General features: G+C 43.2%; 1 protein-coding gene across 4 annotated transcripts in view; it reads left to right on the top strand.

Annotated features, from left to right (window-relative positions):
* The window catches only part of kiaa0586 (KIAA0586 ortholog), a 139526-nt gene that overhangs the window by 87481 nt on the left and 38935 nt on the right, over positions 1-13110 (top strand). For 3 of the 4 annotated variants that reach the window (XM_018764204.2, XM_029258351.1, XM_029258350.1), the window contains exons 18-23: positions 3388-3551; positions 7047-7162; positions 8234-8388; positions 9418-9568; positions 9777-9957; positions 11225-11466. In XM_018764204.2, coding sequence (XP_018619720.2) covers positions 3388-3551; positions 7047-7162; positions 8234-8388; positions 9418-9568; positions 9777-9957; positions 11225-11466 — 1009 coding nt within the window. The remainder of the gene's footprint in view (positions 1-3387; positions 3552-7046; positions 7163-8233; positions 8389-9417; positions 9569-9776; positions 9958-11224; positions 11467-13110) is intronic. The other variant, XM_029258352.1, reaches the window with a different exon arrangement.

The following is a 13110-nucleotide window of genomic DNA, read 5'->3' as shown; positions in this document are numbered from 1 at the left end:
AGAAATGTTAAAGACATGGCAAGTTGAAAGCATCTTCTGGCTTTCGCCAAACGAAAAGTCATCCAGATATAGGAAATAGGGGTGAAAGATGACATCACACCATATTACTTCTATGTTATTGCTCTTGTGCACCTTAAACTAGGTCATATGTCTCTGTGTATTGGCCTTTGATTCAAACAGTTTCCAAATGGCAGCCCTCCCATAAATTCCAGCTTTGTGAGGCTTATGGCATATAGTTTTTGTTGACACTAAGTCACAGAGGTGCTAAATCACCATCCATCCATCCATCCATCCATCCATCCCGCTTGTCCTAACAGGGTCATGGTGGCAGCAGGGAGAGCAGAGAGTCCCAGCCACCCCTGTCCCCCTCAACTTCCTCCAGCTCAGCCTGGGAATCCCCAGCTGTTCCCAGGCCAACTGTGAGATATAATCCCTCCAGCAGGTCCTGGGCTGACCTCGGAGCCTCGTCCCAGTTGGCTGTGCCCGGTATACCTCCGAAGGGAGGCGCCCAGGGGGCATCCTATTCACTCTCCCTTCTCCCCTTGCTCGTGAACAAGACCCCAAGATACTTGAATTCCTCCACCTGGGGCAAATTCTCTCCCCTTACCTGGAGGGGGCATGCCATCCTTTTCCGTGAGAGAACCTTGGACTCAGACTTTGAGGTGCTGATCCTCATCCCAACTGCTTCACACTCGGCTGCAAACCGTTCCAGTGTGTGTTGGAGGCAACCATGTGACGGTGCCAAAAGGACATCATCATCTGCAAAAAGCAGAGACGTCACCTTCCGACTCCCACACAGAATGCCCTCCTGGCCTCGACTGCACCTTGATATCCTGTCCATGAAAACCACAAACAGGAGTGGAGACAAGGCACAACCTTGGCGGAGTCCAACACCCACACTGAACAGGCTTGACTTAATGCCGAGTATACGGACACAGCTTTCGCTCCGTATCTAAAGAGACCGAATAGCCTGGAGTAGCGGCTCCGGTACCCCATACTCCCTAAGTACTTCTCACAGAATTTCCTGGGGAACACAGACATAGGCCTTCTCCAAGGCCAGAAAACACATGTAGACTGGATTAGTGAACTCCCATGCCCCTTCAGTTATCTGTGAGAGGGTAAAAAGCTGGTCCACTGTTCCACGGCCAGGGCGGAATCAGCATTGTTCCTCTTCAATGTGAGGTTCAGCTATCGGCCAGAGCCTCCTCTCCAGCTCCCCGGCGTAGACTTTCCCAGGGAGGCTGAGAAGTGTGATACCCCGATAGTTGGCACACACTCTCTGGTCCCCTTTCTTAAAAATAGGCACCACCACCCCAGTTTGCCAATCCAAGGGCACTGTCCCCGAGGTCCATGCAACATTGCAGAGGCGTGTCAACCATGAGACAACATCCAGGGCCTTAAGCAGTCCTCGAGGTCCATGCAACATTGCAGAGGCGTGTCAACCATGAGACAACATCCAGGGCCTTAAGCAGTTCCGGGCAGATCTCATCCACCCCCGGTACTTTGCCACTGTGGAGCTTACTACCTCAGTGACTTCCACCAGGGAAATGGACTCTGACAGCCTGAAAGCCTCAGGCCCTGACTCCTGTAAGGGAGGCATATCACTTGGGTTTAAGAGTTCTTCAAAGTGCTTCTTCCACCTCCCGACAGTGTCCTCATCAGAGGTCAGACTTTCTCCATTCCTGCTGAACACAGCCTGAGCGAGACTCCTCTGACCCCTTCTGAGCTGCCGGATGGTTCTCCAGAACCTCTTTGAAGCCGACCGATAGTTGTTTTCCATGGCCTCTGCAAACTCCTCCCATGCCCTGGATTTTGCTTCTGCAACCGCAGCCGCTGCTGCCTTTTTCGCCTCCTGGTACCTGTCTGCTGAGTCAGGAGTCCCCAGAGCCAACCAGGCCACAAAGGCCTCCTTCTTCAACTTGACGGCTTCCCTCACCACCGGTGTCCACCAGCGGGTTCTCGAGGTGCCGCCATGGCTGGCACCAACAAGCTTTTGGCCACAGCTGTGCCTGGCTGCTTCCACGATGGAGGTTTTGAACAGGGTCCATTCAGACTCCATGTCCCCTACCTCCTCCGGGACATGGGAGCTCTCCCGGAGGTGTGAGTTAAAATCATTCTGGACAAGGTCCTCTGACAGTCGTTCCCAGCACACCCTCATTAAACGTCTGGGCCTGCCAGGTCTGTCCATCAGTTTTCTCCGCCATCTGATCCAACATTTGGGACCTCTGACCATCCCCACCAGATGATGATCGGTTGACAGCTCAGCACCTCTCATTACTCGAGTGTCCAGAACATGTGGCCTCAAGTCAGATGAAACGACTACAAAGTCGATCATTGACCTTTGGCCCAAGCAGCTCTCATACCAAGTACACTTATGAGCATCCTTGTCTTCAAACATGGTGTTTGTTATGGACAAACCATGGCTAGCACAGAAGTCCAATAACATTTCACCATTCGGGTTCAGATCGGAAAAGCCGTTCTTCCCAATCACCCCCCGCCAGATTTCCCAGTCATTGCCAACATGAGTGTTGAAGTCCCCCAGCAGGACTATGGAGTCTGCTAAATCACACCACATCTAATTTTGAGGCTATACTTTTGTGGCATAACATCTATTCTGTGAAGTATCTATCCCTATCATCTATCCCTGACTGTAAACTTTGGCTTTCAGCCACTCTTTACTAATGCATTTTGTCCATGTTTGGCATATGCTGTGATTATTTTTAATTTCTTTCCCCTTGACACATCAAACAAATTTGAATTTTTGTGACCAATGAAAAATTCAGGGCGCAAATATCTAGATGTTTTTGGAACTCTGTTAGTTGCCTCCTCTTGCTTCGAAAAGTGGCTTATCGAAATGCTAATTGTCAGAGTTCTTCTGTAGCTGACGCACAGTGCTCATTGACAGTCCACCTAACATTACTTGTCTCTGCAGCTGTGTTTGTAACTGTGATTTAGTTACTTCAAAGTTAAACTGCTTTTCCATGTGGAATTTCCATTATTTTGTTCACCCCCTATATGTGTGATTTGAAAGCTGGTTCTGAAGATATGGTATTACTGTATTGTGCTCCATGTGAAGTTTGTTGACTGCTGGGCCCATCATGTCAGTTCTTATCTATTTCTTGAACAGTCTTATAGTGCTATATATGTACATATTGTCTTGTCACAAAAATGAAAATGCCCAGTCCACTGAAATCATCTAAGGGACCGTTTTTGTTGTTGGTGAAGTTTGTGATATTTTAGCCATCAGTTAGAGTGGTTGACATCATCTGAAAGAAAGGCTATGACAAGAACAGCAGTAAACCTTGAAAAAAAAATCTTGCCTAGGACTCCTTGTTGGAGTCTTGCTTTTGTAGAGGCTCATCTTCTTCTGCTTGATTGTTTTGTTAGGAGCCTCTTGTCCAGCTCAATGGAATAGGTGAGCCTCCAGCACCCCTGTACCATGGCCCAGTTCATGACCCCGAACACCAGGCTCAAGACACTCCAGCTGCTGTAGATCCCTGCCTCGATGCCATTCAGCAGAGAAAATGCCTGGAGAGTCAGCTAGTGGAATGGTAAGGCTCACCTCACACATAATCTCAGGCCCTTTTTATCCTCATTACCTGGTCCAGGGGTCCCATTCCACTATACTTTACTCTAGTACTTATGTGGACGGCAAGCCAACTAGCTTGGTGTTCAAGATATATGAAGTGTCTCAAAAATGGGTTGACTGGATTGTCAACTTATTGTAAAGTTGGAACTGGAAGTCTGTTTGTAACTTTAATTTTTTTGGAAATTCAACCACTACGTCTCAATCGGTAAAAGCTTAATAATACACATGCCCCTTGATTTATTCACTGGTTAGTTTATGTTAAAAAAAAACAAAAAAACAAAAAAAAAGGCAAATCTAAGATGTTATTACATTTTTATCAACTGCTCATCCAGCCTTGAAAGGTCTACCCTTTCATGAAGCAGGGAACACTGAATGGGATTCCAGTCTTTTACAAGACTTTTTTTTATCTTTTCATCTCCAAAAACTTCTTCTCAGGGTGTTGTGTTCTGTTTGATGTATTTGAAGAGCCCATGGGAAGAATTATCAAGGTTTCAAAATGGAGAAAACTGAGTTTTTAACTAAAAACTGAAACAATATTTTATTCCACATGTATAATTGCCATGCATAAAAACATTTATTCAACACAAACATGATATTTGGCAGTAGGATATTGCATTTGAGGTATTGACAGAATGTTCCGAAAGCTTGCGAATTTTGTCTAATTTGGGTTGTCTTACTTTAAATTTCCACTTATTCGTTTGTCAGTGAGCTTGGGTGTGCTCTCAGCTTCCACAGTTTGGACAAGTTAAAACATGACCGAAGTTAACAGTTGGTCAGCTGATTTCACATCAATCAGCTAACAACTTTGTCCTTGGTTGTTCTTCACTAGTGAGAATTAGACTATGATTGTTCCTTTTTTTTATTTGCTTCACCATGCTCAACTATGGCCGTTTTTCATCAAGAAACCATTTTAGGAAGAAACTAGAGCTAATGATCTATAGGCTAAGGGGATAACTGCATTTTTTTCAAAATTGTGACTCTTCATTTATATTCATTATATTCATTATAGCTTTTATTAATTTTTATATTTTATATATATATTTTATATTTTATATTCATATTTATATTCATTATAGCTATACTATATTTGATATAAGGGGGGCGCGGTGGCGCAGTGGGTTGGACCGGGTCCTGCTCTCTGGTGGGTCTGGGGTTCGAGTCCCGCTTGGGGTGCCTTGCGATGGACTGGCGTCCCGTCCTGGGTGTGTCCCCTCCCCCTCCGGCCTTACGCCCTGTGTTGCCGGGTAGGCTCCGGTTCCCCACGACCCCGTATGGGACAAGTGGTTCAGAAAATGTGTGTGTGTGTGTGTGTGTGTGTGTGTGTGTGTGTGTGTATTTGATATTTTTACAGAACCTGGCCAGTGAAAAACTTGAGGAATGTCTATAAGCTTTTTACACAGTGGCTTAGCCGGGCAAAAGACGGCATACATAAAGATGTCATTGGTAAACGCTCCACATCTGGCCTACTCAGTCTGGCTGGACTTCGTAACGGACGAACAGAGGCAGACACTGGATAAATTCTTTTCCATCACTAAAGACTCTGGATACCACCTTGGTTAATCACAAAACACCTTCAGCAAAAGGCTAATCCAGTTTTTCTTCAGGAGACCATTTTAGGAAGAAACTAGAACCAATGATCTATAGGGTAAGGGGGATAACTGCATTTTTTCCAAAAATATGACTTCTTCCCATGCACTCTCCATGTAAAAGAGTGCTGTGTTCCTCATAGACGTCAGAAGAATGAACTGTGGAGCAGAGGAAGGAGGGTGTAGTGGACAGTTGAAAGAGAAGAATGTATTAAAAGCTGTTTGACCTTAAATACCCACTATGTGTCTCATTTGTATCTGAGGACACAAGAAAAGTTACCAATTCATCACGCATTTGGTCAATTTTATGTGCTATAAGCATTTTTATTAACATCAAGCTATATTAACACTAATTAAAAATGACCAAAAGTAAAATTGTTACCTTCACAAACTCTTACTGAGTGCCTGTTGTTGCCCCAGAACAAGAGTAGTATTCCTTGTTGCTGTCAAACACCGGAAGCTTGTTGAATGAATCCCTCCTGCATTTCCCCTATTTCTGCACCCTTTACTGCCAACTCATGTGTGCTCACGAAAACGCAGAGGAAATTCACTCCACAATAAATTTCTGAGAATAGAAAAGTGAAGTAAACACAATTAGAGTGAAACTGAACATTGTTGTAGCTTCAAAACTTTGTAATACACCTAACAGGAGGAGTCACACTTGACAGTGCTCTGTCACTGTTTTGTTTTACTGTCTTAAATCTTTGTAAAGTAACACAAAGAACAGGTTCAGCACTGTCTAGTACACAACATTTTGGTTCATGTTTATGAAACGTTGAGTTCCCAGTGTGGAATGCAGTGCTGTGCCCTGCGCTGGTGTTTGACTGCTCAAATGCCCCCCCCCATGTATTCTGGCTATTTATATAATTGTTTATTGCAGTTTTCCTCATCTTTGTTAAGGAAATTAACAGTTTAAAGCACCTTTGCTGATTCCCATTGAACCGTGGTTCTGATGTGTGGGGTACCCTGAATATGTCTTAAGATGAACTATACGTTACCTTTAAGGTGGTTATAAGTATTCCATAACATCCCCCTTGGTAAGTAGTAGTGTCTCATTGCTGCACCACAAATTTGGCAGTGTTTTAAGAAGTCATTTTTACATTTATTCATTTAGCTGACACTTTTGTCCAAAGCAACTTACAATGTTAAAGTTGCAGTTATTATGGTTACAAGCTTACAATTATTTACCCATTTATACAGCTGAGTAATTTTACTGGAACAATTTAGGGTAAATGCCTTGCTCAAGGGTACTACAGCCAGAGGTGGGAATCAAATCTGGAACCTCTGGGACCAAGGGCAGTAGCTCTAATCAGTATGCCACCAGCTGTCCCTTGCCTACTTTGAGTTCTTGCTGTTATAATTAATTAAATTTACATTTATTCATTTAGCTGATACTTTTCTTCAAAGCAGTTTACACTTATTAACCCATTTGTACAGCCGGGTCATTTTTACCAGAGGAATTTTTAGGGTAAATACCCTGCTCAAGGGTACTACATCTGAAAGAGAGATTTGAACCTGTGACCTTTGGGTCCAAAAACAGCAGTTCTAACCACTACACTATCAGCTGTCCCAAGTTACTTCTTTAATAATTTTTTGTCCAAGTTCTAATAATTGTTTGCCAACTCACGTGGCTCAGCTGAGAGAGCGCAAGTTAGTAGCAATCATGGAGAGCTGAATTTTAAAATTCCAGCACAGAGGTCCCAGATGTTGAAGATGTGGTTTACAATATGTAGATTATAGCACACAGATTATCTGAGGGTTAAGAGCACAAAACTGTAACCATAGTGAAACCTGCATTTACCTATCTGGATCAACTGCCATGAGATGTTTTGTATGAAATAAAGATCCTGAAATATGTTCCCTGAATTCAGGGTGGAGCAGCAGGTGATGGCGCGGATGATCACGGAGCTTTCCTCCCCCCCCGACCAGAATGATCCTGCAAGCTTCAGTGAGGAAGAGGAGAGCAGTGCCTCTATATCAGACATAGGTAAACTGGCTCTGTCCCCACTGGGCGTAGGCTTCCTGTCAATCCTGTACCACCATCAGGTTCACCGTCTTTGAGCCTTGTCTTTCCCTTTGCTTTCTACACTGGGACCATTCCCAGGGAGCACTTCCACCTCAAGACATCTTAGTCGATACACAGGTAATCGATGCTGTTGTGTACAGAGCGCCCCTCTCCACGTCAGGCTGAACAGCTTCCGGTTCCTTTCTGGCAGTCTCTGGATTCCTGCAAAGGCTGCTGTCAGTGATACAGTGGTGAGGTCGCTGTAGAGAGAGAGATCTAAGCTGCCCTTTGTGTGTGTGTGTGTGTGTGTGTGTGTTTGTTACGGTGCTCTGCTGTGTGACTGCATATAGGAAACTTACTGTAATGTATCTAACTGTAAGGCACTTTGGACAAAGGCATTGACTAAATACCAGTTGTTAATAATCATCGAAGGGCTGTTGGCACATTTTTCTGCCAACCCGTTGACATTCGACAAGTGAACGAGCTAGATGATGTGTTAAGCATCATCCCTTTGGTCTTTCTTATTTTGACTGAAGGGGACTCAGGAGATCTCTGTATGAAAGACAGAAAAGCTCTCTTTGTTCAAGTCCTACGGACAGATGAAACATGTGAAACGTGCAGTGAAGTGAAACGCACTGCAGGACCTTTATACTGGAGTGTAACATCTGACTAAATGGACTGGATTTCTGTTTTCTCAGAAAATTGTTTTGTAGGCATCCATCCATCCATCCATCCATCCATCATGAATGACCACTTGTCCAGTACAGAGTTACAGTGGTCCAGAGTTTGTCCTGGAAGCACAGGAGGACAAATTGCATTTCAGCAGCACTCAGCCTTACTTTATTTTATTGTCACCAAATGACAAGTAATGTTATTGTGTAATTGTGTATAGCTCCAGTGAAGGGCTGGAAGTTGAATGTGTTGTTCCCGACACAGTGCACAGGGGACTTGTACAATATGCAAATGAGCTCGTGCCACACCTGGACCCAGTGAGCACTGTGGAGATGGAAGTGTGGGCTCTGTCCCTGAGGTAACAATGTGGTCTTCATGCAGTGGACGCGGCTGGCAGAAGAAGTCTGCATGCGGAGATTGTCCGACAGTACGTGGATGAAGCCCTGGCCGAGACGGTGGCCCTGTTCCTGGGGCAGAGGGAGGTCCAGAGCCCTGCTCCCCCTGCCAGCCTGAGGGCTGATGTTGCAATGCAGGAGGTGAACAGAACACACCAATAATGTTTGTTTACTGGCCCACTTCTCTCTCTCTCTCTCTCTCTCTCTCTCTCTCTCTCTCTCTCTCTCTCTCTCTCTCTCTCTCTCTCTCTCTCTCTCACACACACACACACACACACACAGCTGCACACACACAGTTCATTATCTGTATGGTAGCTTCCTTTTGGGCTCAGTGACTGCACTGATCTCAGTGCTAGATTTTCGCTGCTTTTAAATGTTTCTTGTCCTTTTCTGTATAATCTGGTTTTGCATTCTGTTCACTAAGTGCCTTTGGGGACTTTAATGGCCTGTAGTCCTCAACTTGCACCAGGCTCCTTCAACCCCCACATACTGTCCTTTATAAATCATAAGGATATATATATTATATATATATATATATATATATATATAATGTATAGACAGTTAACATGCGAGAATACTATGTTGCATAATAGGATTTTGTTGTATTATTCCACTAATTGCAAATAGTAATATTATACATTATAGTGTTATTATATTTTCACACTGTCCTATTATTTTAACTTGAATTTCTAAATCTTTTTGCTTTTGCTTTTCTGCACCATGAGAACACTCAGATATTGCCCTTGTGGACATTTTAAATAAAAGTAACTGAAATCACTAATAAATGTTCTCTAAACAAAGCAGCATTTTTGTCAGTAAAGTGCAATGGCTGATAGATGCGCTGACTGAGTCAGTAAGAAACACAGTACCCCACACAGCACGGCCAGTCGCCAAAGCGCTCGGTGTCAGGACTGTTGGGACTCTAAAAGTAATGTCATCAGGCTGATGGAAGGGCTGCCAGGGCTCAGTACAGCTCCTTGCATGTTGGTGCACTTTGTACATCTGAAAATACACACATTCAAACTTTTCATCATGCATTTCAGACAAATATTGCAGCATTCTGTACAAAATATTGTGTATGCATGATTGTATATTACATTTTGTCTGTATGTGTGTGCGTTGACTTGAAGCTGTGCCTGATGTGTATATTTACTCTGTTTTACCTGCCAGTGTGCCTTGTTTCAGGAGCCAGTGGTGCGGACTCCTGTGCCCACCCCAGCACCCAGTGCTACAGAGAGCCCCGTTTGCGGCATACTGTGGTCACCCTTGGTCACCCCAGAGGCCTCAGAGAAGGAATGTGTGCCCCCTGGGGTGCTGGCAGGTGTGTTTGTTTGTGGGGTCCATGCTGAGTCCTGCTGGGAGCACAGAACATGTTTATCAGCTACCCCGTTGAGCTCTCATTCTGTCCTCCCATGGAGTCCTGTACACTGCGTCTTTGTGCAATAATGGACATTTTTGTCAAGGTAGGCAGCAGTTTGCCTGTTAAAGCCCTGCTCCATGTCTCTGGTGCCATTTATCCCTGCTATTAGGGGACGAGCTCATTTTGATGACCACGCCTCACACGACTCCGGATGCATCTCCTCGCCTTCTTGGAACACCCAACCTGCCTCGTACCCTTTGCAGTTCTGAGCCAGTCAACCTGGATGCTGAGCCTTGGCCCCTTGAGGAAGAAACGCGGCCCGGCGGGAACGAGGAGCTGCAGCAGCAATTGTGAGTCTACAAATAATACATGTTCCCAGTTGCAGCCTTATTTGTTTTGCTTCTACATTATGTGGTGTTATGTTTCTAGAGCCTTTTGAATGGATTTTACTTATTTTATTGTCAAATGGCCATTTAGGCTGTTTATCAAAATATGAAATCACCAACTGCAAAGACATGGCAGTTCAGATTGCTTGGCAATGTGTGCCAGGGAATGGTATACGCATTGACCATCTGTCCGCCTGCGAACAGCAGCGTACAAAGGGAGTACGAAGGGAGAGCTTAGACCACAGCACCCCCTGTTGTTTCCAGCAGGCCAGCATTATGAGAGCCCTCGTCAAACGTCACACCTTCCCTCTGTACAGTTACGTTTACATATATTCTCCAGAATGGTGTACCGCACAGTGTGAACAAAAGTGTGTCTCACCGAGAGACACAAATGCAGACACACAGCTCTCAGGGTACAGTCACTGACATCCCCACATTCTGTGGTTTCTGTGGATATAAAAATGCTTCAGTCACAATGTGTAAAGCATAATTGTATTAATTTCATTTTTACTTTCAAGTATGGCATTTAATAGTCCTTAAATAATACCATGGTGTAATTAGGTTTTACCTTCAGTGTTTTGTTTGTTCCGTTATAATATGGTAATTGTTTTCTTATGAATCATCACATAAAAAAATAACAGTTTCAGTGGGGAAAATAGGCTTAGGGTGTAGAATACTGCATAATGGACACCTACTAAAAATTGCAGCATACCCAGAACTCAGTTAGAAGACAGTGCAAAACCACAAAAAGCGTAATATATTGCAAATAAATAGTAGATTACAACAGATTATAACAGCAGGATACATACAATTTAGTATTGACAATGCACACACACACACACATACAATTTGTGTGATACATATGTATATCGTGTTGAAAAGATAATAAAATCCAAACAGTGTGCAAATAAATGAAAAGCATCACAGGCATCTCAGTACCACTAAGCCAGTAAGAGCCCGGTGTCAGTCTGATAGCCGAAGGACTCACTGAAGAGTCTACTGGCCATTGACAGGAGTAACCTCAGGTGGCTCTTTGGAACAGCAAAAGCTTGCTTCTGTTTTTGCATTATATCCAGGTTGTATAATGAAAATGTTCCTTATAGCAGAACCCATAGAGCTATACCTCTGTTTCTACAGCTGAATGTCCCTGGGTGTAAATATGCCTGACAAGGAGGACTGGGGATAGACCCCAGGGCATTAACATGGTTTCCTTGTCCCTTCTCTTCGATAGGGTCATGTCTGTAGAGCGAGACGAGGAGTCTCTCAGCCTCATCTATCCCTCCCCATCTATTCTTCCCGAACCTCAGCCTCCAGCATCGCATTCACCAAGACAGGAGACTCCACCTCCTCGCGCCACCCCCTCCACTGAGAGCAGCAGCTCTACTTTGTCCATCACTGAGACGGACATGCTGGGGAGACACATTTCAGAGGGGGAGTTGGTGATGAGCTATGGCCAAATGGCAGCAGTCAGAGGTAACCGTGCTTGATGTCCTGGTCAGCTCCTCTTGAATGTGTTTGAGTTACGAACTTTTGAAGATACAAACACTTTCAGTTTCTTTATTTGTTGGTAGGAAACACAACCACATAGAATATGTGTCCCTTGCACAGTGTTTCCAGCCCATGTGAAGTGTTGGTGAATGAATGAATGAATGAATGAATGAATGAAACTTTATAAACTCCAGAGGGAAATTTTGCTTGGTTGCAGCACCACTGTATGACACATATACACATACAGTGAAGAAACTGAGATGGTGATTCATAACTAGATTATGATATATGGCATATGGGATGAAGATGAATATAAATATGTTAATAGGATTAAAAGTAATAGTTGTATTGAATAGGGAGTTGTGGAGATTACATTTTTATTTTTAATTATTTTAGAATAGTCTTAATTTTTTATTTAATAAAAGATTATAAAATTAAAGTGTTGGGCAGACATCTTTTCTGGGGTTTAGCTTGCCTCACACCCTACCACAATGACTCTCCATATGGTACATAGTTGATTAAGAAAGGAATAAATAAATAAACATTATCACAGTGAATTGTTATTTCTTTACAGCTTGATTTAAGGATTTTACAGAACTTAGCAAGTAAATAAATGAAAGGATGTCTCATTTATTCAGATATTTTTTATTTTGACATATTGATTATATTTACACCCTGGGACTGATTCAAAGTTACAGTGCAGCGCACATCTCAGGCACTATGATGTACCGACGTTAAACCATATACACTTGTTCTTCATCTTATGGACACAGCTGGGGCTGCAGTTCTCTTCAGAACTTGGAATTGTTTGTATGTCAGCCCACTTTATCACAGTTAAAGTTAAAAATGTTGAAACATCTTACGTACTTTTATTGATTCTTTTAGATGATACTTTTTCTCCAAAACAACTTACAATTATTTACCCATCTGTACAGCTGGGTAATTTCTTTACTGGAGTATTTTTAGGGTAAGTGCATTGCTCAAGGGTATTACAGCTGAATGTGAGATTTGAACCTGTGACATTTGGCACCAAAGGCAGCAGTTTTAACCACTGTACTAGCAGCTGTATTATTGCTGTATTTATTTGCTGGGTATTTTCTGTAAACGTCTCAGATGTAGCTGTGATAAAACTGGGTAAAGAGGCAACTGCACAGCTCAAAGTGACTCGCCCCATTTGAGTTCCTCTTCTCAGGTAGAATACTTTAATGCAGCCCATCTTCACTGTGTGGTAAAGAGGTTAAAAAAAATAAAGCAGCAAAGGAAGTGCACTGAAAAATGAGTAAATAAATTGGGAAATGTTTGTGTCTCTGACACTGAGTAACTCGAATGTTAGTAACACAGGGACGAGTACACAGTATAGTGTCTGAATGTATCATCTCTTACTTGAATACTAAAGAATGGGAGAAGGATACAGATGCGATGGAGAAAATCTGTGTACTGTGTATATTGCACTGTACACACATTGACACTCTAGATATTTGACTATACAGTGCCTATAAAAATTAATAACACCTTTTCATGTGTGATTGTTTTACAATACGGTATTGAATCACAGTGGAATTAATTAGGCTTTTTTTGACACTGATCACCTGAAAAGGCTCTTAAATGTCAAAGTGAAAACAAATCTCT

Source organism: Scleropages formosus, chromosome 15 (assembly GCF_900964775.1).
Source record: "Scleropages formosus chromosome 15, fSclFor1.1, whole genome shotgun sequence".
Taxonomy (NCBI): domain Eukaryota; kingdom Metazoa; phylum Chordata; class Actinopteri; order Osteoglossiformes; family Osteoglossidae; genus Scleropages; species Scleropages formosus.
Note: the sequence above shows the minus strand (reverse complement) of the source record. Positions and strands in the feature narration are given on the sequence as shown.